This window comes from Delphinapterus leucas, chromosome 6, assembly GCF_059928025.1.
Source record: "Delphinapterus leucas isolate spDelLeu-1000000601 "Yukka" chromosome 6, BTC_Dleu_Yukka2, whole genome shotgun sequence".
NCBI lineage: Eukaryota > Metazoa > Chordata > Mammalia > Artiodactyla > Monodontidae > Delphinapterus > Delphinapterus leucas.
Window position 1 is genome coordinate 111,634,945 of NC_143134.1, and position 26,755 is coordinate 111,661,699.

The 26,755-nt window shown below is 41.5% G+C and overlaps 1 protein-coding gene across 9 annotated transcripts in view; it reads left to right on the top strand.

The window, feature by feature from the left end:
• The window catches only part of CNTRL (centriolin), an 88,265-nt gene that overhangs the window by 57,129 nt on the left and 4,381 nt on the right, over positions 1–26,755 (top strand). For 4 of the 9 annotated variants that reach the window (XM_022578855.3, XM_022578859.3, XM_022578860.3 and 1 more), the window contains exons 24-43: positions 836–1,149; positions 2,621–2,826; positions 4,738–4,951; positions 7,551–7,681; positions 7,832–7,972; positions 8,076–8,202; positions 8,979–9,143; positions 9,915–10,074; positions 11,471–11,586; positions 11,665–11,882; positions 14,285–14,442; positions 15,583–15,656; positions 17,763–17,951; positions 18,390–18,615; positions 19,943–20,148; positions 21,120–21,260; positions 22,900–23,172; positions 23,349–23,411; positions 24,563–24,769; positions 26,404–26,487. In XM_022578855.3, coding sequence (XP_022434563.2) covers positions 836–1,149; positions 2,621–2,826; positions 4,738–4,951; positions 7,551–7,681; positions 7,832–7,972; positions 8,076–8,202; positions 8,979–9,143; positions 9,915–10,074; positions 11,471–11,586; positions 11,665–11,882; positions 14,285–14,442; positions 15,583–15,656; positions 17,763–17,951; positions 18,390–18,615; positions 19,943–20,148; positions 21,120–21,260; positions 22,900–23,172; positions 23,349–23,411; positions 24,563–24,769; positions 26,404–26,460 — 3,386 coding nt within the window. In that variant the 3' untranslated portion in view covers positions 26,461–26,487. Of the gene's footprint in view, positions 1–835; positions 1,150–2,620; positions 2,827–4,737; positions 4,952–7,550; positions 7,682–7,831; positions 7,973–8,075; positions 8,203–8,978; positions 9,144–9,914; positions 10,075–11,470; positions 11,587–11,664; positions 11,883–14,284; positions 14,443–15,582; positions 15,657–17,762; positions 17,952–18,389; positions 18,616–19,942; positions 20,149–20,922; positions 21,261–22,899; positions 23,173–23,348; positions 23,412–24,562; positions 24,770–26,403; positions 26,639–26,755 lie in introns of those variants that run through there. The other 5 variants (XM_022578857.3, XM_089913684.1, XR_016393631.1 and 2 more) reach the window with 4 other exon arrangements.

A 26,755-nucleotide genomic window follows, 5' to 3' on the forward strand; every position in this document is an offset into this window, starting at 1 on the left:
TTATTGAGTGCCTGCTGTGTGCTAGGCTTTCTTCATCAGTGGAAAAAAAAAAACTAGTTCCTGCTTATAGGGGAGATAAGTAAGAGAACCAACAACTGAGAGAGGCTGTGTGTCCTGATAGTGGTAAAGCCGGGAGCTGTGGTATCTCACAGCACTTCTCTATTGGTGTTTTACGTAGCACGAAGCAGGCACCCAAATGTTGCTGAATGAATGAATGAATGAAGATGGAAAAAAACCAACAGATAGGTATAAGAAAAACTCAGGGGACTTCCCCGGTGGCACAGTGGTTAGGAATCCACCTTCCAGTGCAGGGGACACGGGTTCGATCCCTGGTCCAGGAAGACCCACATGCCACGGAGCAGTTAAGCCCATGTGCCACAACTACTGAAGCCTGCGGGCCCGAGGGCCCGAATGCCGCAACTACTGAGCCCACATGCTGCAACTACTGAAGCCTGTGCGCCTAGAGCCCATGCTCCACAGCAAGAGAAGCCACTGCAGTGAGAAGCCCACGCACCACAACACAGAGTAGCCCCCACTCACTGCAACTAGAGAAAGCCCACTCACAGCAACGAAGACCCAATGCAACCAAAAATAAATTTTAAATTAAAAAAAATAAAGTTCATTCGTTTAAAAAAAAAGAAAAACTCAAGTTCACCTGGTGAAAATAATTTGCATCCCTGTTTGATCCACTTTTCAAAACTGCTTTTGACCTTTTTTACAGAATTTTATTTTCACATCTCTGGTATCTTGGCCTAAACACTGCTATTCTCTACTGAACATGTTTACCTAGTGAGCCATGGGAATAAAACGCTCTTCTGTTTTTTTTTGTTTCAAGATGCAGACAGTGGAGGAGATAGCCAGGAAGAGAGTGAGCTGGATGACCAAGAGGACCGCCCATTTGTGCCTCCTCCTGGATACATGATGTATACCGTGTTTCCCGATGGTTCTCCTGTACCCCAGGGCATGGCCCTGTATGCACCACCTCCTCCCTTGCCCAACAACAGCCGACCTCTCACCCCTGGCACTGTTGTTTATGGCCCACCTCCCGCTGGGGCCCCCATCGTATATGGGCCTCCACCCCCCAACTTCTCCATCCCCCTCATCCCAGTGGGCGTGCTGCACTGCAATGTCCCGGAGCACCATAACTTAGTAAGTGGAAAGACACAAGACCCCTGTCCACACTGCTTCCATGGGAGACTGAGTAAGGTTATATACTTAAGGAGTCGACCTACTTATGCATGGATTATACCCCAAAAGTGTGTTTGTAAGGCTGATGTTTAGAACTGAGCAAGCATCCTCTTATTAAAACACTGTTCTGGACAGGAGTTAGGGTACCAGGCCATTCTACGAACCTGATTTAACCATTTTATAACAAAAATGCTTTCAGTCCAGAAAATAGCCATTTTTAGAAAGCTTTTTATATATTTTTCTATTGACCAGTACTATATTAATGTGTATGTATAGGTATATTCACATACTAGTGCCTGTACCTGTGCATACACATATTATGTGTGCTTGTGTACAAACACATGTAAGAGCAGCGTACAGTAAGATTTTGATGGGGGTTATCTCTGGGTGGTGAAATTAATGATTATTCTTTCTTTCTTTTCATAGTTCTTATTGTGCGCATAATTTTGTGTCCTGTTTTTCCCACTTAATGTTACAAGCATTTTCCCCAAGGTTTTACAAGCGTTTTTAAGCAGTATTTTAATGACTGCATAACATTTCTTTATTTGTAGGCTGTGTAGTTCATTTAACTGTGTATAAATTTTTACTGTATTTCATATTTTCCTCTAGGCTAAATTCTAAGAAATGATTACTTCCTAATCACTAGCTTCCTTTATAACTTTTTCGTTTTAAAGAAATAAAATGCATTACAAGGGCCTCCTTCAAACTTAAGGCACCTGGAGCTCTTTATTTTTTCCTTTTCCTCTCAGCGGATTGAGAGGAAGATGAAGGACTAGGATATCTGGGTGCCAAGCCACCAGCCCCATTTTAGTAGGTCAGACTAGTTTCAGAGGGACTGTGGATATTTACATGGTTAAAAATGGTAGTTACTCGTGTTATCCCACAGTTTTTCAGTGCACACTGTTTTTATAGCAATTCTGTTGGTCCTTTTACCCTCCACCAGTACCCGGCTGTTCCTGTAGTTTCCCAGGTGTGCCTTTATACCTCCCTACATTTGCACATTATTTCTTCAGCGTAGTCGTTTCCTATTTCATTTATTCTTCAAAACCAGGCAGAACACCACTTCCTCTAGGCATCCTTCTCAGCCAACTCGTCTCCCATGTGTGCAGAGGAGGGAGAGACCTCTGTCTGTGTCTTCTGCTAGTTGCTGAACTCTGGAGCCAGACATTATCCACAGGAGGTGCTTGGTGACTATTTATCAGCCATAGCTGGACTGATGGAAGAGTCATAGGATCTATTGGTCCATCAATTTCATCTATGGCACGTGAAGAAATTGGCTTGACTTAATTTTTCTTTTCATACAGAAGTCTTAGAAGCTACCACTATTATCAGGTCAAAGATACCACTTTAATCACTGTTAATTTCAGTTTTTGGCAGGAAGAAGGGGAAACATCATGTGATATTTCAGTATTGCATTTCTTTCTTTGCTCAGGAGAATGAAGTTTCTAGATTGGAAGACATAATACAGCATTTAAAATCAAAGAAACAGGAACAGTGGATGAGAGTATCCAAGCAGCAGTGTGAGAAAGAAATAGAAGAACTGCATCATAATATTGATGATCTTTTGCAAGAGAAGAGAGACTTAGAGCACGAAGTAGAAGAATTGCATAGAACCATTCAGAAACATCAACAGCGAAAGTAATTATTAGCCATTTTATCTTTATAATTCAGATGAATATGATATTAGTTCGTTAAGGTAACCTAAATCAGTGTTGTCCAGTAGAACTTTCTGTGATCTTGGGAGTGTTCTAGATCAGTATTATCCAAAACAGTAGCCTTAGCCACATGTGGCTATTGAGTACTTGAAATGTAGCTAATAGAACTGAGGAACAGAGTTAATTTAATAGCCACGTGGAGATTATCATATGGGACAGTAGAAGTCTAAGTTCTTTTGGCCAGTAATCCATATCAGCTCCTCTTGTAGTCCCTCTTGGAGAATGGCACAGCCGCCGCCCCTCCCCAGTTACCCTGGCTGAAAACATGCTGGGTGTCCTCAACACCTGCCTTTCCCTCACTCCCCCAGGCATCCAGCTGCTCTCCAAGTCCTACTGACTCTGTACACAAAGAGCTCTCAAACTGGTCCCCTTCTTTCGTCTCCACTGCCCTGGCCTTTAGTCATCCTCATCTTAGGTCAGGCCTTCCAGGTCTAGTGTCTTTCTCTCCATCCTACCCTCGACATGGCTGCAGACCTAACTGTGCATGCTGCCCTGTGTCTCTCATTCCCACCAGCATACATACTGCCCTGCAAGATCTGAACCCTACCTCTCTTTTTTATCCTTCTCTCCCACACGGTACTTACTCTGGCCCTACACTTTGCTGTGGTTTCCCCGAGCACCACGTTTTCTCCTGCCTCCCCACCTCTGCACATGCTGTCCTTTGCCTGAAATGGCTTCCCGACCTGCCCCCCACCTAACTCCAGTGTGTCTTTCCAGATGAAGGTTAGGGACCCCCTCTGACAGAAAAGCTTTCTCATCTCAGGCTCCCACAGTTTGGAGTTGGCAGCCTTGGGCGTAGTGTTGTTCAGACCATGTTGTAAGATACCCAGAAGGGCAGTAGCGGGGCCTCCCTCTCTGTGCCCCAGCATCTGGCATAGGGTCCGTTAGCTAATGCTTGTATCTGCTGCGTGGGTCAGTTATGTAGAAGCTCATCTTCTGCACTAGACCGTGAATTATGACAGTTTCCCAGTTTTTGTCCCTTAAGCCAGACTGGCCCAGGTACCAGGGTTGCGGGGAGACCTGTGGAGTACATAGAGGTGAGTGAGATATGGTCTCTGCCTTCTAGGAGCAAACGCAAGAGTGACTGATAGACCTGGCAGGGAAAACCAAGGGTCATGCCGAGAGAAGGTTGGGACTAGATGTTTGAAGGCTTGGGGGATGGTTATTTCATTTTTGTAGGTGTATATGGGGGAGGTGAAGTTTTTTGAGGGGGTATAGTACAGTGGGAGAACCACTTCTTTTCCTAGTTATAAATGTATAATAAATGATCATTTTAGGGAATTTGGATAACACAAAAATGTCCAAAGAAGAATTAATCTGTTAATATGTGGTTGAATTTATTTTCATGTTTTTCTGTCAATGATAGTCCCGTTTTCAAATAATTTTGACTTTAACCTTGATTTACCAAGTCCTGTGTTCCGCTTTCTGATTTGTCAAATATCATCACCATAATTTTACTCTAGTAGAAACTTAGGATAGTTTTGAGGGAATGGGTGATTATTGAGGCAGTGGTTTGTTTTATTTTTATACCACAGAAGAATTGAAGCATCAGCATTGTCTTGACCAAGTGCTGATGAAAAAATAATCTTTATATTTAAAAGGACAAAACAACTGCCTCATACATTATACATATTATCCACTTATTGTCAACAGTATGCCATGTTGAGTAAAAAGGTAAGCATAGACATTGAACTTAATCAGATGTAGCTGTCTGTCCAGTCCCTTCTCATATAAAATTAGAAAATCATTGTGCATCTTTTTATCATTAGGCTACAAGTATCTATATTGTCACATTTAAAATCTCTTGATGAGTGTGTATATATGATTTTTTTAGAGACTTCATTGATGGAAATGTTGAGAGTCTTATGAATGAACTAGAAATAGAAAAATCACTCAGGCACCATGAAGATATTGTAGATGAAATTGAGTGCATTGAGAAGACCCTCCTGAAACGTCGAGCAGAGCTCAGGGAGGCTGACCGACTGCTGGCGGAAGCTGAGAGTGAACTTTCACACACAACCGAGAAAGTATGTGCTGCTGTGCTTGGGGTGAGACGGCTTGCTGGCTTGCTGTCGGCGGCGGCGGCGGCAGGAAGGGTTAGAAAGAAAACGTGAAGAGCACAGTGGTCCAAGTCAGTCTGTGCTCTGCTAGTTAAGGAGCTGTGAGCATTTGGGCAAGTTGCTTAAGTCCCCGAGCTTTGCTTTCCTCCTGTGTAAATTCAGGCTAAGAAAACCTAGGCTGTTCGGTATGAATTAAATGAAGTATAATTAACCTAGATTGTACTAATTAACCTAGATTATACTAATTATACTAGAATTAACCTAGTATAATTCAGTATGAATTAAATGCAATAGCATATTTAAAGCTCCTGAAAGTCATTTAGTTCCTAACACACCCCACCTCCTTATCCTATGTGTGTCTTTTGAAAATTATTCGGGCTGTGATATCTGTTTATTAAATAGGTCAATCTTATATTCTTATAACAATGGACCTCACAAGACTCTTATTCTTACTTTGTTCTCCAAGTTGATAGTAATATAAAATCAAATATTTTTGGGCCTGAGGTAGTATTCTTAAGACTGAAACACAGAGGAAGTTGGGGAAGAAAAGGAACTGCCTTTTATGAGCCCCTGCTATGGCCACACATTGGCTCTTTTATAAATACCACTTCATTTAACCTTCCTGGCAGCGTTGTAAGATGGTCATTAGCCCAGTTCGCACATGTAGCTCAGAGGCTGGTCTAGCCCAGGGTCATACAGCTAAAGTTCTGACTCACCAAGAGAGCTTTAGATGGGAATTCCAGGCTTAAAAACAAAAGTCCCAAATCCATATGGGGCACATCAGGAACTACTATTTTTATATTGTTATTTCAACATGGATCAATTTAAATGAATAGAAATCTATTACCCAGGAACTGAAATGAAGGATTTATTAAAGAAATTCTGTGAGTGATGGCTTTAATAAGAATGGAAAAGTTTCCTCATCTCTTTCCAGGTGATCAGTTCCCTCTTCTGTCACATGTTAGATTACTGTGAGAGAAAATAGGTGTGAGCAGGACCAGAGAAAAATGTATCACTGGTGTATAAAAGAAAATTGCTGAGACTAGTAGTTGGCAGAGATAGTAAGTGAACCGAGACTAATAAGCTCTTCCTCCTTCATCCTCCCAAAATGACTCAGGGAAGCAGCTTGCTAAAAGGGAAGAGGAAAGGAGAAAGTGCTGCATTTTGTAAGGAATGTGCCAGACTTGTTAAAACCTGACATACAAGGGATAAAAAACTACTTAGAGACGTGGCTGGCTTTCTGTAGTGTATAGTGAGTTGTGTCCAATGCTTTGCTGATGAATCTGGTAGAAACCAGCTATCCGAAGTGGAAAGAAGCGTGGTGAAATATCTTGCTCTCTGGGAACTGGCCAAACCCTCTTGCATCCATACGGGGTATTTACTAGACGAGCTTCACACACAGATGCCTCTGACTTGAGTGCAACTGCAACACGGAGTGTTTTGGCACAAAAGTGAGTCACTGCTCAACCAAGTACAAACCATACTCTGTTTTTGGACCTCTCGTGACATTATTTTAAGCCTCTTATTTGAGACAGAAAAAGAAACCAAGGTGACAAAAAAAAAATGATGTTTTTGCCAAATCATATATAGGAAGATTTTGAAATACTTCAAAAGTATTAAATATTTGTGTTTCTCAGCCATAATTAAATCATCCTTAGATTAATGGGGTTTTACTTAACAAGATAATATCTAGAGTAAAGGAAGAATCTTTATGTGGAGGGATTATTGGTAGAATCACTTCCTTGCCACTTAATTGGGTAGATATTTGTTTGTTTTTTCACTTTTTTCTTCTCTTTTTTAAATTTCTTGTTTTCCTTTAATTTCTTTTTTTTTTTTTTTTTTGCCGTACGCGGGCCTCTCACTGTTGTGGCCTCTCCCGTTGCGGAGCACAGGCTCCGGACGCGCAGGCCTAGCGGCCATGGCACATGAGCCCAGCCGCTCCACGGCATGTGGGATCTTCTCGGACCAGGGCACGAACCCGTGTCCCCTGCATCGGCAGGTGGACTCTCAACCACTGCGCCACCAGGGAAGCCCTAATTTCTTTTTTTCCTGTTTTTTTGGTTGTTGTTTTGGGGTAGGTATTTTTAAATGAAAAAAATAACATATAATAATATTACAGATTATTTTTAAATAAAATATCATCCACCATCTCACCACCCTCAGATGACTATTTTTGTTTTGGCATAGCCTTTCTGTCTTTGTTGACAAGATAGTTTTCTATAGTTGCTCTTACAGTGCTTAAACCATTTAAAATTTTATTTTCAGCCAACATTTTATCATTAACATTCTTCTATGTTACTACATTGTCATTATTTTAAAGACTGCACAGTATTCCATTGTGCTGATGTATTATCACTTACTGAATCGATTGTTTGTCAAGTCTTATATTATTTCAGTATACAATGAGCATTTTTGTGTAATAGTTCTTCTGAATTCTTTTTTGAGAATTGGAGAGTCTAAGTGAGTGAACATTTTTATCAGTCTTTCTGTATTGTCTTGTTTTCCAAGAGCTGTGCCAATTTACGATACCAGTAGCCGTGAGAGAGTATTGTAACTGAATTGCTTTTAACGACAGTTTCTTTTCTAGACAAAAGATGCTGTTGAAAAGTTCACTGATGCCAAAAGAAATTTATTGCAAACTGAGAAAGATGCTGAGGAGTTAGAAAGGAGAGCTCAGGAAACTGCTGTTAACCTTGTCAAAGCCGATCAGCAGCTCAGGTAGGTGGACTCCCTCAGCCATTGATGTACTCGGTGAGATGAATGAGAAGTTTGATTCTAAGAGGACGATAATTGCTCTATGATAATTGCTCTATGATAAATGCACGTCAAGCCTAAGGAGTCTGGGGGAAATAAAGAGATGTGTTTTAGATTGCTCCAGGCTGACACAAAGGATTTGGAGCAGCACAAAATTCAGCAAGAAGAAATCTTGAAAGAGATAAACAAAGTTGTTGCAGCAAAAGACTCAGACTTCCAGTGTCTAAACAAGAAGAAGGAAAAACTGACAGAAGAGTAAGTACGGCCTCTGCAGGCCTTTAAGGGGCTTGTGCTGGAAGGCGGCTCTTGGGGCTCTGTCTCCCTTCCAATTTGCTCTAGTACTGCTGGTGCTTTGTAGGCTGCAGAAGCTGCAAAAAGACATCGAGACCGCAGAACGCACTGAGGATCATCACCTGCAGGTGCTTAAAGAGTCAGAGACCCTCCTGCAGGCCCGCAGAGCAGAGCTGGAAAAGCTGAGAAGCCAGGTAGGGCAGCAGACACCTCGAAAACCAGTTCATGCTGCTTGGAAACCTACATTTGTGTTATGATTATAAAAAGTAATACATGTTTGATTGTAGAAAAGACTGGAAAATACATAATAAAGTATAAAGCATAAATGAGGCTATATATCTTAGTGCTTAAGAATAGAGTCCAACCCAAATTTGAATCTCAACTCAGTACGATATATTATTGAATAAGTGAGTCTCAAAACACAATATGCTCTGAGATCATTTATGTTAAATGTGCTTATGTATACTTGTGTTTGAATTTTTAGTCTATACCAAAGTACAAACATGGTCATCTGATAAGGGGGGATTGTGAATATTTTCTATTCCTTTTGCATGTCTGCATTTTCTGCTTTTCTGTAACTAAATATGTATTGCCCTTAAAATTATAAGTTTTAAATTTACAAAATGAATAAATTTTTTAAATCCTTGCCTAACTTCCATTGCCAAGGTGGTTGCCAATTGGAATAAAATACAGATATGAAAGTTCTTTGAAAACCATAACCTGAAGGACAGTCATTATTATCATATTGTTGTTTTTGCTGTGATTTACGTGTTTTTACCTATGTGAGCTCAAGGCCTTTATTAGGCATTTTATGCCTGCAGCCCCCAAGCCTGGCCTTCCTGGCTCTTGCAGCTAGGATTGTGAGAATTAGACTACCTCCTTATTTCCCCGCACAACCTTTAGCTGGACTAAATATTCTCCATCTCAGCACTTCGTCAGGCTTTGCACTCTTTACTTTTCTTTAATGCAGGTAACAGGTCAGCAGCAGGAGATGGCTGTCTTGGACAGACAGTTGGGGCATAAAAAGGAGGAGCTGCATCTACTCCAGGGAAGCATGGTCCAGGCCAGAGCTGACCTCCAGGAAGCGCTGAGACTGGGAGAAACTGAAGTAGCTGAGAAGTGCAGTCACATCAGGGTACATTTTTCAATAGTTTTTCTTAAGAGTCCTAGTATAGTCCTGTAGATTTATTTTGAGATATTTTCATTGGTTTCCCCCTAAAATGCAAATATAAATTCCTGCATCTTGATGCCTCTGTAACGAGCTTGGTGTTGTGCTGTCTATCCATGCTGTGGCTGCCGTGCATAGCTCTCCCCCTGTGTTGTTTTCTGGACATGCCCAAGGTTTTATGCCTCTGTGCCTTTCTCATACTGTTTCTTCTCTAGGAATTCCCTTTCTGGGAATGTCCAGATGCGACCCAGCTTTCATGGCCCAGCTTCATGCCACTAAGAAGACTTCCCCAACTTTTCCTTTACCTGGAAGGAGTTTCTCTCAATTCTGAGTTTAGTAGCACTCTGCACATTTCCTAGGGCACCATAGCCTTTCGTGATCATGTTTCTGTTCCCTGCCTTATTTCCCCACCAGGTGCTAAGCCCCTTGAGGGCAGGAGATGTGTACGAGTCAGCCTTTTTTCTCTGCAACACATTGCTTTGCTCATAGTAAATATTGCATATAAATTTTAAATGAAGATAACGTGTTACTTTTTTACTTCTACTATACTGAAATATGTTAGTGTAAAATATAGTGCTGTTCTTGACGTAAAACTCAAACATGAGCTTGTTTCCAAATGAGAATTTCTATGAAATGAGACAGTTAATAACAGAACTGATTTACAGTAATTTCTATTCATAACTTGGTGAAGGTGGGTTGACTTTTTTCCTTTCTTTTCTTTTCTTTTTCTTTGCACAGGAACTAAAATCTCTTCTGGAAGAACTGAGTTTTCAGAAGGGAGAACTGAATGTCCAGATTAGTGAGAAAAAAAATCAACTTTCACTTATAAAGCAGGAAATTGAAAAAGAGGAAGAAAATCTCCAGGTAGTTTTAGGGCAAATGTCTAAACATAAAACTGGTAAGTTTAAAGTTTAACCTTATTTCTAATCAAAGAAAAGCAGATTATAAAAGGAATATGATATTTTCTGCCACTCAGATTGACTAAAAGCAAAATAATCATCTTCATTGCTGACCAGGGTGTGATGAAAGAAGAGCACTTACAGGCTGTTGATTGAAGTATAAAATGGAACAACCTCCCAGTGTCTTAAGACTATTCTCACACCTGTTAAACCGGGTAGCCCATTTCCAGTTATCTAAAGAGGGCAAGCGTTTATGTACATCGCAGCAATATTTATTTTATTTCTCTCTCTTTTTTTTTTTTTTAAGAAGCCTTTATTTCCTTGTTTTACAAATTAAGTTGACTGAGTCAGTTACTTGCAACAGAAATTGTAATGACAAAATTTGGAAACAAATGACTAATTTAAAAACCATATTTTGGGCTTCCCTGGTGGCATAGTCGTTAAGAATCCGCCTGCCAATGCAGGGGACACGGGTTCGAGCCCTGGTCCAGGAAGATCCCCCATGCCGCGGAACAACTAAGCCCGTGCGCCACAACTACTGGGCCTGCACTCCAGAGCGCGCGAGCCACAACTCCTGAAGCCCGGGCACCTAGAGCCCGTGCTCTGCAGCAAGAGAAGCCACCGCAATAAGAAGCCCGCACACCGCAACCAAGAGTAGCCCCCGCTCACTGCAACTAGAGAAAGCCCACACACAGCAACAAAGACCCAACGCAGCCAAAAATAAATAAATAAAATAAATTTTTTTTAAAAATATATTTTAACATTTAATGACATGTAAAAATGCTGATGAAAGGAGAGTGAAAAAATAGGTAAAAACTGAATATTGATTGTAGTCCCAGTTTATTTTAAAATATATATATGTGCGTGTGTCTATTCGTGTGCATGCACTCCTGGTAGGGAATACATCAAAATGCTATTGCAGTAGTGATTGTCTTTGGATGGTAGGATAATGATGGGTTTTCATTTTTTTCTTTTATGCTTTTTTCAAATTTTCTATAATGAACAAATATTTTTATAATCAGATAAAAGTAGTTAATATTTAAAAATCTATATTTCAAAGGACAAAAGAATTGTTATATAAATGTCAGCTGATATATTTTAAAGTTTTTCCTATTTATTTTGATTTAAATTCTTTTAGGTAGGATAAGTACTTTTTAGAACTAGGTCTCTGTTGAATGTTTTTGTTTAAATGTTTATAACAAATTAGTGTTTAGCAATACTTTTAAAGGCTTTTTACATTCAGAATACAATTAATTAGCTCCATTAATTCAGCACAACAAATATATTTTTATTATCTTTTGTTCCTTATATCAGCCAGTAGCATTATTTTCTGTTTCATTTTGTAAATGTTTCCACATTCATTTAATAGCCTGGACCATGCTTTGTTTCTGTTAGAACTAAAGAATATTCTGGACATGTTGCAACTTGAAAACAATGAGCTGCAAGGTTTGAAGCTACAACATGACCAAAAGGTGTCTGAGTTAGAGAAGGCTCAGGTTGAAGTACTAGAGGTAATAAAGCTGTTTTACCGGTAGTGAACCGCGGTCTTTCTCAGTTTGCATGGTTGACTCCTCCTTTATCTGCTTTAGGAGAAACTGGAGTTGGACAGTTTGCAGCAGACAGCCCTGCGACAGAAAGGGGAAATGGAGTGGCAGAAGCAGCTCTTGGAGAGGGACAAACAAGAAATTGAGCGAATAACTGCTGAGACCCGAGCACTGCAGTTGTGTGTTGAGTCTTTGTGCAAACAAAAGGAAGATCTCGAAGAGAAATGTGATGGCTGGGAGAAGAAGTTGGCACAAACCAAACGGTGAGAGCAGGAACAAGTAAGCTTGTAAGATCCCATCTGGAAGGCTAAAGCATTATTAACACACTATTCAAAAAATTGGAAAATTGAGAAAAGGCAAAAAAAAAAAAAATACGCCACAAACTCAGTATCACAATACAATACACCAATAGCATTTTGGGGTGAATTTTCCTTTTAGATTTTTTTTTTTTCCCCAAAAGCATTTTTTAAAATAACTTGTTGTGATTTTTTTTTAAATAAAAAATATATGCTTGTTCGTGTGTAGGAAGACCCAATCTTAACCCATTGTTAAGATTCAGTTCTCCTCAAATTGATCTATAGATTCAAAACAATCACAGTCAAAATCCCAACAGGTTTTTAAAATAGAAATTGGCCATCTGATTCTAAAATTCATATTGAAATGCAGAGGACCTAGAATAGAATCTAAAACTTTTTAGATATGACACCAAAACAACTTTGAAAAAGAAGAACAAAAGTTTAGGGCTAATACTATGTGATTTCAAGACAGTATACAGCTATGGTAATCAAAACACTGTGGTATTGGTATAAAGATAGACAAAAAGGTCAATGGAACAGAACAGAAGTCTGCAAGTAAACTCACAAATATATGCACAACTGATTTTGACAAAGATGCAAAGTAGAGAAAAGATGGTGTTTTCAAAAACTGTTGCTAAAAGCACTACGTGTCCAAAACCAAAAAAATGAACCTTGATCTATACCTCACACTACATATAAAAATTAACAAACATAAATGTAAACCAAAATATAAAACTTGTAGGAGAAAACATAGGGGGAAAAAATCTTTGTGGCCTTGGGTTAGGCAAAAATTCCTTGGATAAGATGCTGAAAGCATGATCCATAAAAGAGTAAATTGATAAAATTGGACCTCATCAAAATTTAAAACTTCTGTTTCTCAAAAGACACTGTTGAGATAATGAACAGACATGTCACAGACTGCAAGAGAAATCCTGGCAACCATGTATCTGATAAAGGACGTGTACCCAGGATATAATGAACTCTCAAAACTCAGTAATTAGAAAATGAAGAACCCAATTTTTCAAATGGGCGAGAGATTTGAAATTTTATTTAAGAAAATATATGGATGGCAGATAAGCACATGAAAAGATGCTTGGTATCATTAACCATTAGGGAAATGCAAATTAAAACCACAATTAGGTATCATTACACACCTAATAGAATAGCTAAGATTAAACACTGACCATATCAAATGCTAGCGAGGAACTTTCATACACAATTGATGGGAGTATAAAATGTTAGTAAGACCACTTTGGAAAATAGTTTGGCAGTTACTTAAAAATGCAAGCATACACCTAGCAGAAGATCTAGCTTTCTCACACCTAGAGGTGAAAGCATGTGTCCATACAAAAACTGTACACTGATGTTCATAGCAGCTTTATTTGCAGTAGCCAAAACTGGAAACAACCTAAATGCCCATCAGCTGGTGAATGGATTAGCAAATTATAGTATAGCCATACCATAGAATACTACTCAGCAATGAAAAGCAATGGAGGATTGATACAGACAAATTCATGGATGAATCTCAAAGTTAACTATGCTTACTGAAAGAAGCCAGACAAAAACCAGTCCATAGTATATGATTCCATTCGTGTAAAGGAATGCATGCTCATACATATCTGTTTTTTGGGTAAATCCTATTATACATACAGTGTGTTTCCCGCATTTTCACTTATCAGAAGTTAGTGATCCATTTTAATCACGTTTTTTTAAATTAATTTATTTTTTGGCTGCGTTGGGTCTTCGTTGCTGCACGCAGGCTTTCTCTAGTTGTGGCAAGTGGGGGCTACTCTTCGTTGTGGTGCACGGGCTTCTCTTTGCAGTTGCTCCTCTTGTTGCAGAGCACTCACGGGCTTTAGCCACATGGGCTCAGTAGCTGTGGCTCAAGGGCTCTAGAGCACAGGCCTCGGTAGTTGTGGCGCACGGGCTTAGCTGCTCCGCAGCATGTGGGATCTTCCCGGACCAGGGCTCGAACCCGTGTTCCCTGCATTGGCAGGTGGATTCTTAACCACTGCGCCACCAGGGAAGTCCTTAATCACATTTTTGGAATTATAAGTGCTATCCATGTTATCCCTGATTTTTATAAAACTTTGGTTTAGCAAGTCACTTTTTGAAATGATAAACATTTCCAAATGTTCTATTTGGAAAGCTGAAAATAAGATTTCTTTTGAAAATGAGTTGAAGAGCCTTACATTTTGTTAATATTTAATAACATTTAATAATTTGGTAAATTATTAATATTTATTTATTAATATCATCCAGACTCCACAACTACATTGTGAAATAGGACACTATTCCTTAGTTGTCGCGTGTGTGTGCTTAGACATTTTGTATTTGACAGTCTAACTTATTCTCCATTTGTATTGTAGGGTTTTAGCAGCTACAGAGGAGAATAGCAGAACAAAGCAATCAGACTTAGAAAAGTTGGAAGTGGATGTCAGAAAACTGCAGCAGGAGCTAGACCAACTAAACAGAAACAAACTCTCACTGCATAAAGACATCGCAGCCATGCAGCAGCAGCTCCAGGGTATGAGGCAGCACAACAGGAGAGATGTGACTTTCTTCCTTTTGCTAGATTCTTTATTTAATTGTTTGCTTTCGTATTACAGAAATAATTCATGCTACAGGGCATGGGGCTTCTTTTAGAAGTGAGAAAAATGTTCTAAAATTAGGTATGGTGGTGGTTGTACAACTCTGAACTTACAGAAAGCCATGAAATTGTATACTTTAAATGGGTGGGAAATGCATGGTATGAGAATTACATCTCAGTAAAGCTATTTTTTAAAAAAACTAATTCATATTCTTTAGAGAACAATTTAAAAACATAGCAAAACGACAAAATAAAAATTACTATTCACCTCACTCCTCAGAGATAATTTCTATTATCAATTTAGTAAATATCCCTCCAGATTTTTCCTTGGGGCGTGTGTGTGTGTGTGTGTGTGTGTGTGTGTGTGTGTGTAGATTTAAAAACAAAAACAAAGATGCAAATAACATCTTAATTACCAACTCTTTATAAAGCCTCATGATTGTTTATTTATAAGTTACTAAGTAATTCTAGCCAACAGTATACTGTTGAGCACTTACTGTGTCCTGGACATGATGCAGGTGTTTCATATGCATTTTATCACTTAATCCTTATAACATTTTTATGAGGTAGAAACTATTATTTCACCCATTTACAGATAAAGCAACTTAAGCCTAGTTTCCTTGCGACTCGCCTAAGCGAGAAGTGACTTGCTCAAGCTTACACAGCTAGTAAGTGACAAAACCAGTACAGATATAAAATTTATTCCCAAATTGTCTTCCTGAAAGGTTGTACCAAATTTATATTTTTATCAGCAATGTGGAAGATTCCTGTTTTTAAACCATGCACCTCATCAACATGAGGTATTATTATGTGTAAATTTTCATCGTGAGGTTTTGAACATGTAACATGTCTTTTTTTTTTGAACATGCAAGTCTTTAAAAACGTGGGCTCCAAGTCCAGATCTGGATTGCGCATGTACCTCTCTTTTGGCCTTTAATAAGATAGGGTGGCATAGTCATACATTTAACAGAAGGAAGTATAAATTCACTTCTACTCTACTTCTCTGAGTGGACTGACAGGAATCTGGAACATGTATACATAAGTATTTCTTATTTTATGTAAATGTTATTTCTGTAGAAAAACGGGAAGCAGTAAACTCATTACAGGAGGAACTAGCTGATGTCCAAGACCACTTGAACCTAGCAAAACAGGTAAGCCTCACAAAGGTAATCTTCTAGTAGTGTCCTGAAGGCATGCAGGTAATTGGTTGAAATAACAAATCAAGTAGGCTGGTTCCTTTTCACATGAGCAGGTCCCTTAGAACCGTTTATAAAACACAAATATAAGATATACAAAAATTTTGATGCAGAGCAGTGATTTTCCAGTTTATTTTATCCCTAGAATTCTTTATTCAAACAACGTTTTACTCGAAGCTAATAAGTAAGGTCATGGCTAAAAGAGCCCAACAGTCCCTCAGCAGCCACTCTGGGGGCTTCAGGGACCAGATGGACCATCTCTTACCCATGGCACAGATGAGGCCTGCAAAGGCTGGGCTTAGATTTGATCACTCGTTGAGCTGCAGAATCATGGCCAAATCTGGGCCTTCATCTTGTCAGGTGTTGAATAGAGCAGATTCTTTTTTTTTTTTTTTTTTTTTTTATTTATTTATTTATTTATTTGGCTGCGTTGGATCTTTGTTGCTGAGCACGGGCTTTCTCTAATTGCGGTGAGCAGGGGCTGCTCTTCATTGCGGTGCACGGGCTTCTCATTGTGGTGGCTTCCCTTGTTGCAGAGCACAGGCTCTAGGTGCACGGGCCTCAGTAGTTGTGGCACACGGGCTCAGTAGTTGTGGCTCGTGGGCTCTACAGCATAGGCTCAGTAGTTGCAGCGCACAGGCTTAGTTGCTCCGCAGCGTGTGTGATCTTCTCAGAGCAGGGCTTGAACCCCTGTCCCCTGCATTGGCAGGCAGATTCTCAACCACTGCGCCACCAGGGAAGCCCCTAGAGCACATTCTTTTTACCCTTGTACTTCTGATCATCTTCTTAAGGTAATTCAGTGTTGTCCTGTGAGATTATTGCCAAAATTTGAATTTCAGAGAAACTCAAGCAAGTTTTGGGCCTCAGTTTCCACTCTGTAAATTACAGGTTAGATTAGACATCTAAATTCTCTTCCTTCTACCTTTAAGATTCTGTGTTTCTAAGATATATAAAACTGAAATTAGGGCTTCCCTGGTGGCACAGTGGTTGAGAGTCCACCTGCCGATGCAGGGAACACGGGTTTGTGCCCCAGTCCGGGAAGATCCCACATGCCATGGAGCAGCTAGGCCCGTGAGCCATGGCCACTGGGCCTGCATGTCCGGAGCCTGTGCTCCGCAACAGGAGAGGCCACAACAGTGAGAGGCCCGTGTACCGCAAAAAAAAAAAAAAAACAAAACTTAAATTATTCTATCTCTTTTAAGAAGTCTTATACAGGTTCGTATGAATATTTTCTGTGTTGTTAGAAATATGGTAACTTTTCCTAAAGTGCTTAATTTGGGTTCCTTGAAGAAAGAAGTATTTATTGTTGTCTGAGGGTTTGTTTATTTTTTTTGGCTGTGTTGGGTCTTTGTTGCTGCGCGTGGGCTTTCTCTAGTTGTGGCGAGCGGGGGCTACTCTTCGTTGCGGTGCGTGGGCTTCTCATTGTGGTGGCTTCTCTTGTTGCGGAACATGGGCTCTAGGCACGCTCGGGCTTCAGTAGTTGTGGTGTGTGGGCTCAGCAGTTGTGGCTTGCAGGCTCTAGAGCACAGACTTAGTAGTTGTGGCGCAGGGGCTTAGTTGCTCCACAGCATGTGGGATCTTCCCGGACCAGGGCTCAAACCTGTGTCCCCTGTATTGGCAGGCGGATTCTTAACCACTGCACCACCAGGGAAGTCCTGTTGTCTGAGTTTTTTAACCTGTATAAATATTTCAAATAGTAAGAAAACCATGACTTTAGGTTCATTTTCAGAGTTAAGCCTTATTCATAGCTTTTCTTAATCTTAGCATTCCTGTGAGGTGGGTGTTGTTTACTCCCATCTCAGTGACAAGGCAGCTAAAGCTCGGAGGAACTGAGTCTCTTGCTGAGGTTCTGACATCTCTGTCATCCTAGGTACTAAAAAGAGGGAAGCCAGTGATTAAATTGAGTTCCAGGTACCTTTGTATGTTTGTTGAAATAATAAAGGATATGGAACTTTTACGCTTTAATTTTGTCAGACTTAGTAGATAGATGTAGCTGTGGCACTAGCCACCTGTAATGAAGGTGGCTTTGTCCGTAGTTTCAATTTGTTCTTTCACCTGAAGGACCTGCTCCACACCACCAAGCATCAGGATGTACTGCTCAGTGAGCAGACCAGGCTCCAGGAGGACATCAGAGAACAAGTAAAGAAGTTGGAAGTCTGCCGAAAAGAAGAGGAAACAAAACAACAACAACTGCAGGTGTTTCAGAATGAAGTTGAAGAAAACAAGGCCAAACTAGCCCAACAGGAAATGGTACTGCACATCTATGACGTTATATAAGAGGAAACATTTTATCACTGTGTGAGCTTTTTTCCCCTGGCAGAAAGCTGCTGAGAAGTATCCCCCTTGGGACTAGCTTCCCTTACCTGCCCTGTGTGACCAGAGGGGATTTTACACCAACTCTTTGACTCCCTTGGTATTAATATTACGGGCCATTAAGACCATAGAACAAGCCCGGTAAGGAATCTTGAAGGCCACGTGCCAGTTCCTGCTTGAATCCCCTCCTCACATGCTGGCCAAACAGTTTTCCAGTCCCTACTTGATCACCTTTGTAAAGAGAACTCACTCTCTGTCCCCATGGGCTGTTTTCTACTTTCTGTTGAACTGGAATCTCTCTAGTGTCCGTGAAGATTCCCTCAGGACACTGGGTATTTGTTATTTTATGACTAACTAAGGTTGTTCTCTATTAAGATGTTTCAGAGACTCCAGAAAGAGAGAGAAAGTGAAGAAGAAAAATTAGAAGCCAGTAGAGTGACACTGAAGGAGCAGCGGCACCAGCTGGAAAAGGAGATAGCAGACCAGCAAAGCAGACTGGAGCAGGTGCTGACCAAGGTGTTGGTAGCTGAAGAGCGCATCAGGACTCTGCAGGAAGAGGAAAGGTGGGGTGAGACCCTGGAGAAGACGCTCTCCCAAACCCGTATGTATTCTGGAACATTGCACTGAGGGCGGGGAAATCTGCTGATTGTCGAGTAAAATGTGCGAAGGAGTCCCAGGCCCCCAGCTATAGCCCAGACGGGAGGCACAGGACAAGCACAGTGGGAAGAATGGTCCCTCATTTGATCCTCCCAGCCCTGTGAGAGAAGAGGAAACAGGCTCAGAGGGACAGAGGGAATTTGTCTTTATGGAGATAGGATTTGATTCCAAGACTGTCAGGTCTTTTTACTTTTACTGTATTGCTTTCTTTGAGAGTGCTGTCTCAAGGAAGTGGAACATTAAGGCAGAGAAGTGCCAAAAGGTGCTCTAAAGGCTTTCTATAAAGTACATTAATTCTGAGCTTTGGAACAATGATCCATTTCATCTCAATCTATTTAAAAAAACCCCACAATATTAACAATTCTACTTCTGTCTAAATTTGACATAGTGAATGGTACCAAGATACAGATGTTGGCCTTTGGGTTTGTTTACTCTCTCGAGCCATACATAAATGAAGTTGACATGGGAATCCAGGGTAAATGATCATTCTCACATCAATAAATGAGTTTTCTTTTTCTTAGGCTTTAGGTTTTAATAATGCTCAGAAAATGTTGTTCTACCTTGAGTGAACTCAGTGGACTTGGGACCTGAAAGGGTTATTATTCCTTTTTTCCCTGGGAACTCTTGATGCATCCAGACCCAACCATTTCATTAATAAACTGAAAGCTAACAAATATGCCGAGTCTGACCATGCCAGAGGTGTGAGAAGTGAAATCTGGGCGGGGTGTTGCTTTACAGAGGGTGATTAGAAAAATCTGTGTTAAATATCACTGTTGTGCATAAGCGTTATTTATTGAGTACTCACTATGTACTAGGTGTTTGCATACACGATTCCCATTAAACACCAGGAAATACGTTTCTTCTGTAGAAAATAAGATGTGTGCCATTCCAAATCCTGTGTTCTTTCCTCTGCGCTGCCTCCCATGAAGGAAGAAATACTGTGTGCCCCCCTTTATTAAAATTAGGTTTATAAAAAACATTTCAGTAGTCTGTTCCATGTTCCCTGCACCTCAGGGTTGGTGCTTTCTGGTCTCAAAGACTCAAAAGGGAAGACAGTAGCTGTCTGTCACTTTGGGATCAGGCCTCTGGGAACAAATTACATCAAGAGGCACCCTTCTCTGGGCTTTTTTCTGGGCCTCTGGTGTGGGTCAGGGGAGATCTGGACGACTGAGTGATGGAGCAAAGTGCCTGAGTGGGTGGCATGTCGTTGTGGAGTCTGCCCACGGCCAGCCCAGAGCCTCGGGCTAAACTACCTAAAATGCTCATTTCAGAACGACAGCTTTCAGAACGGGAACAGCAGTTACTGGAGAAGTCAGGCGAGCTTCTGGCTCTGCAGAAGGAGACGGACTCTGTGAGGGCGGACTTCAGCCTCTTGCGGAACCAGTTCCTGACAGAGAGAAAGCAAGCCGAGAAGCAGGTCGCCGGCCTCAAGGAAGCACTTAAGATCCAGCGGAGTCAGCTGGAGAAGAACCTTCTCGTGAGTATCCGCTGCCCAGGCAGTTTATGAGATGACGCCTTTACATTTTTAACTAAAATACTTCTTCAAGGTAGAGAAAATAAATTACCTGTCAACCAAGTCCCTAACCCAACTGTGGTTTGTGGTGCATTTACGTGTAATTTGTTCCTGAAGCTGATGGTAGATTTTGCCAGAGTCTGGGCTCAGCCCTAGAGGAGCTGTCTGGCTGGCTGGAACGATGGTCATGTGCACAGACAATGTCAGCACTGAGCAGAGAGCACCCTCAGCGGTCCAGCCTCCCCAGCAGGGTCGAGGAGGGGGCTGGGGAAGGAAAGCCTCTAAAGACATTCTTACCCAGCTGCAGTCTGTGCTCACAGGTGTTTCTCATCGCGCCCTTTTTGGTCAACGTTAGTTTTAATTAATCATTATCCTAAAACCGGGAAGCTCAACCTACCATGGTTTTATCCCTGGAGATAAACTGTGGGAGGTGACACTCAGATGAGTTCAAAACAGCGTATGGTGGGTGGAGGCCAGTGGGCAGCAACGGGGGCTGTCACAGGAATGGATTTTTCTAACACCCTTTGGAGGAATTAATGTAGCCCTGTTGAATGGTACTTTCCAACCAGGTGTGTTTCCCTAAGGGTGATACACTTACAACCAGTGATGGGCAACATGATTGTAAAGATAGTATGTAGATGTCTAGATTTTAATCCTCCCAGGAACCCTATGATGGTGGCTATAGTTAACATCTTACAGACAAGGGAAAGTAACCTAGTATCAATGGTAATGTTGCAGATCTAGGATTCAGACTCTGGGCTGACAGACTGACCGACCACATGTTTACTCCCAGCTCTACCACAGCTGCTAAAGAAGGCAGGTAGATTATCCCCATTTTATAGCTGAAGCCTAGACGAGAAATGAAGTCACAGAGCTAGTGAGTGCGTAAGCCAGCAACGCACACCTCCAGAGTCATCCTCCTCCTCCGGTGCTAGGAGCAAAAGCAGGAGAACAGCTGCATGCAGAAGGAGATGGCAACCATCGAGCAGGTGGCCCAGGACAACCACGAGCGGGCCAGACGCCTGATGAAGGAGCTCAGCCAGATGCAGCAGGAGTACGCGGAGCTCAAGAAACAGGTGCGCCCACACCCCACGGGACTCAGGCAGAGCTTTATTTCTTCAGTAGCTCTTTTAAAAGGAGTATTTCTTTGGGAAAGTCGTGAAAAGCTAATTAATCAAATCTGTTTTTCTAGTTTTGAAATGTAGAAATGTACCTCCACAAGAAAAAAAGTATTTGTTCAAAATATACTTTTTTTTTAATTAATTTTTATTGGAGTAGAGTTGCTTTACAATGTTGTGTTAGTTTCTACTGTACAGCAAAGTGAATCAGCCATACATATACATATATCCCCTCTTTTTTGGATTTCCTTCCCATTTAGGTCACCAAAGTGCATTAAGTAGAGTTCCCTGTGCTATACAGTAGGTTCTCATTAGTTATCTATCTTATACATAGTATCAATAGTGTCAAAATATACTTTTAAAATGCCCTTAAGTTCAACAAGGTTTTTATGTTAGTTTTTGAAAGAAAAATAGCAGCTCTTCAGCATAAAATTTTATCATGTCCCAAAGCACTATATTGAAACGTTAGATTTTATGTCAGAAACAAGTCTATAAGAGCCAAACCCCTGGGGAAGGAAAAAATGACCCCCGGGAAAACCTTTGATAACCTGTAATGTTGCCAAGCTGAGGGTGGGAAAGCAGTTCACGCTAGATGGAGAGTCTAACCCTAGACCCCCCTGGTGTTCCTTAGCCATTGGCAGCAGCTGGGCCACCCCAGAGCTCTAGTCTAGTCAGGCTGCTGGGGCCACTCGGTTGACCCTGCTACACCTTGTCCTTTGGATAACCCTATGTGGCCATTCAGTTTCATCTGTGCCTATAGCCACCCACCCCCAGCCCTCACACACACACACACACACACACACACACACACACACACAAATAACTGTTTTATTTAAAGGCCCCCCCAGCCTCTGCAAACTTGGAAGGGCAGTTAGAAGTGGGTATGACTGTAATATCTTCACTAAGCTCTTTATTATGGAGAGAGCCACATAGGGTAGTCTCAGGTCTTAAACACAAACTGTAAAACCTGAGGAAACCTCCAGACTGCCGAAACCACCAGATTCTTCACCCATAAAATGAAAACATTGGACCAGATCTTTTCTAAGGCCCCTTCCAGCATTAACATTTATAATCTAGATCACTTACGGCTTGTTTAGGTAAATGGCCCTTTTCTCATTTGGGTACCACTAAGGTGCTTTGTATAAATTCTCACCTAGTTCTTGCATTTCGGGATGCAAGGTATTATCTTCATGTTAAATGAGGTAAGAGAGGTTCAGAAGTTAGCTAACCTGCCCTAAGTCATACTGGTAATGTTTACTGGAAACGAGATTGGAATCCAGCTCTGTCTAGCTCCAGAGAGACCGACTTCTATAGAGTAATGCACCTTCAAGGAACATGGCACCCATGCTTTTCTAAATGGAAGTTGCTTCAGTCAAATGTCAGTAAAATCACTTACTTGGTAGCTTATAGATACTTGGAATAGCTGAAAAATCACAAGTTTTTACCATTCTAATCATAGTAATTAACATTTGTAGGTCTGTAAATACATGACACATGTATTTAAAACATTAAATTTAAATCATTAACAGTAACAGTTCAATTCCAGTTAAGTCCCAAACTTTACCTAGTAGTTACTTGACTCTCACTCACTCCTTAGATGGAAAACCAAAAAGATTTGGAAAGAAGACAAATGGAAATCAGTGAAGCAATGAGGACACTTAAGTCTGAAGTGAAAGATGAAATCCGAACCAGCCTGAAGAATCTTAACCAGTTTCTTCCAGAACAACCAGCAGATCTGGAAGCTGTTTTGGAAAGGAATGAAAACCTAGGAGGAGGGCTGGAAAGCTTGAAAGAGAACTTTCCATTCCCCGTGAGTGACAGACCATCACCTTTTGAAGAAAAACTGAATTTTTCTCATGTTCACATAATGGTAAGGGTTTATCCTGCTATTCCGTGGACTTCATCAAAAGATAATTTGGTTCCCACCTACCCTAGATAAGCTCAAACACAGAGTTGAGGATGGAAGAGGGTTAGAGGCGGGAAAGGTGGGTTGGTTACTGATGGTGGTGCTTAGAGACTCTCTGTTTCCCTTTCCCTCTGAAAAAGGATGAACACTGGCGTGGAGAAGCACTCCGAGAGAAACTGCGTCACCGTGAAGATCGACTCAAGGTTGCCCTTTTAAAAGAAAAATACAGTATAAGATACTTGGCATATTGAGGAGAGTGGGGGAAATTGCTCTGTTGCAGCTCTCACAGCAGTTTTATAGATTACACGTTCGAAGCTCAGAGAAGGATCTCTTTCTATAGGCAGCTGAAAACAGGTGTCTAGAATAGGTCATTGTTGACCTAAAAGTTTGGGGGTTAAGAGTTTAGGTGGGAGTTGGAAAATGAGAGTGAGTTAGATAGAACAAGAGAGGACAGAATGCATCTTTGGAGAACGGCCACTTACAGCGAGGGCTGAGAAGAAGCCATGGGCGGTACCAAGTGAGTGGAGGCCCTTGACATCAAATAGCCTCCAGCCACATGTGACTATTTAAATGTAAATTCACTTTAATTAAATCAGGTTAAAAATTCAGTTCTTCAGTTACCACATTTCACGTGCTCAAAGGCCACACACAACCAGTGGCTACTACAGTGGGCAGCACAGATATAGAACATTCCCGTCATCACAGGAAGTTCTATGGGACAGCGCTTGCTGTTGACTTTAATAAGAGAATCATTTCAGAGGTACGGTGGGGAAGCCAGAACGTAGTATGGGGTTGAGGATTACATACCTTGTGAGAGACTCTGAAGATATCCAGTATAAACCAATCTTCTAAGTCTGGGCAGTAAGGAGAGAGAGATGAGGCAGTCATTTAATGGGGAGGCCAGGGATGCTGAAATCCTAAGTGTCGTGACAGCAGAGAGAACAGGCTGAGTTAAAGGCCCAGTTAATGACAACACAGAGAGTAGCCATCTGGCACCTCCTTTTTTTTTTTTTTTTAAAGGACAAGAAGAGGATTTTCAGCAGCCATTCCTATTTTATGATAGTCAGATTTGCCTATCAAATGTTAAACATGGGCTTTCCTGGTGGCGCAGTGGTTGAGAGTCCGCCTGCCCATGCAGGGGACACGGGTTCGTGCCCCGGTCCGGGAAGATCCCACATGCCGCGGAGCGGCTGGGCCCGTGAGCCATGGCCGCGGAGCCTGCGCGTCCAGAGCCTGTGCTCCGCAACGGGAGAGGCCGCAACAGTGAGAGGCCCGCGTACCGCAAAACAAAAAAAAAAGTTAAACGTGAGGAAGGTACCCAGTGTTCTAATATGTTCTACCATAACACTTTCAGGCCCAGCTTCGACACTGTATGTCCAAGCAGGCAGAAGTGTTAAGCAAAGGGAAGCGGCGGACAGAGGGCACTTTACACAGCTTGAGGAGACAAGTGGATGCCTTAGGGGAATTGGTCACCAGCACATCTGTAGATTCCACGTCATCACCCAGTCTGTCTCAGCTGGAGTCTTCCCTTGCTGAGGACTCCCATCTTGGACCAAGCCAGGTAGGAGGAAGCTCTTCACAAGGGGTCTGACTTATACATGGAAAGTACCTGAAAGCTTTGGGGTCCATAATCTTGAGGAGACTCAGAAGGATATGAATGCCACCTTCAAATCTCTGAAAAACTTGTCTTAGGAAAGACTTGCTTTTTCATGGTCCCTGAGGAGGCTGGAATCAATTGGTTGGTAGATGTATAAAGAGGATAAGCTGATGATTTGGGGAATAGCCTAGGAAACTGGGTGACCTGTCAGGGATATAGTTAATTCTTCTATAAATGCCTTCCACTTCTGGATATCCTTATCGTCTGCTTGGTCAATATAAAGAGTTTAGGGAATTCCCTGGTGGTCCAGTGGTGAGGACTCTGTACTCTCACTGCTGCGGGCCCGGTTCGATCCCTGGTTGGGGAACTAAAATCCCATAAGCTGGGACTTCCCTGGTGGTGCAGTGGTTAAGAATCCGCCTGCAGGGGACACGGGTTCGAGCCCTGGTCTGGGAAGATCCCACATGCCGCGAAGCAACTAAGCCCGTGCACCACAACTACTGAGCCCACGTGCCACAACTACTGAAGCCTGCGCGCCTAGAGCCCGTGCTCCACAGCAAGAGAAGCCCGTGTACCGCAACAAAGACCCAACGCAGCCAAAAATAAAATAAATTAACAACAACAAAGTTATAAAATCCCATAAGCTGTGCGGCACAGCCAAAAAAAAAGTTTAGACCTCTGAAACCAACTTGAGTCCCAGTTTAGTCTGTCCATTTGGGAAGATGACTGTGCCAACTGTTAATCCTCAGCAAAGTTTGAACAGAGTTTGAACTCTTAACTGAGAGTCTATTAGAAAAAACCCCTGGATTTCACAAGTTTTCTATGACTTACATAAGGTTAATAATTATTTAGGAGGAACATAAAATATACTCATGGAATCAGTAAGTAGCACAGTATTACTGTCAGAGATGGATAATAGCTGCCATCTTGTGTGCCTACTGTGTGTGTACTAAACACTTTACATATATTATCTCATTTACATCCTGGGAAATAGGATTTATCCCTCTTTATAGATAAGGAAATTGTATAAAATGAAAAATGTCAAGGCCACAGCAAAAGACAAAACCAGGACTTAGAGGCTAATCTTTCTTTACCAGCGTGGTATACTGTATGGTTGAGCCATGAGATCATTCGAGGCCAGTTGCATCTTTAATAGACACACAGCTCGCTCATTAGCAGCAGAGCCAAGATTTGAATGATTACCTTAAAACCTTCCATGGTAGGATCCAAGTCAGATACAGGCCAAAACCATCATGGGCCTCAGGGCAGGCCTTGAGGAACAGAGTGTCAGAGGCACAGAGCATTGAAGAGTAGATGACTCTGGAGGTAAGAGAGCCCAGAATAGTGGGAGATGAGTAGACAGGGGTTTGGGGGCCAGGTTAAATTCTTAGCTCATGGTGGCAGCCAGAAGAGTTCAGGTGCTCTAAATCCAGGAGTTAACAGAGGAATGTTTGAGGCACAAGGAGTAGAGGTGAGTTTGTTAGAATTATTTTGGACTCTGGAGTCGTAATCTAGGTCTACGTGGGATAAAAGTCTGAACTAGGTTGGAATTAAGAGACTGGCTTCTGAGCCTAATGTTTTCTCTTCCTTCGTTTCAGAGCTCCTTCCAAGTTCTACAAGGTCCGTCACAAACACTAGACGGTTACCGACACTGATGCCATTCCCAGCCTCCTGCTCACAGGGTATATGTTACAAAGAGTTCTTTTAACCTGCACTTTCAACTGCAAGCTCTTGAATTCTAGTTTATCATACAGTCTTAAGAAAAGTAACCTTCTGACTTTTCTCTTGGATAATTTCGTACGGTGGTTCATCTTAAAACATTTTTCCGAAGAGGTACTCAGTATATATTTTACCTGTTAGCCATGATGCTATCATTTAATTCTGTTAACCTAGTTAAAACCTGTTTTTACGGTTGCAAGGGTTCATCCTGACTTTCTCATCTTGTTGTAG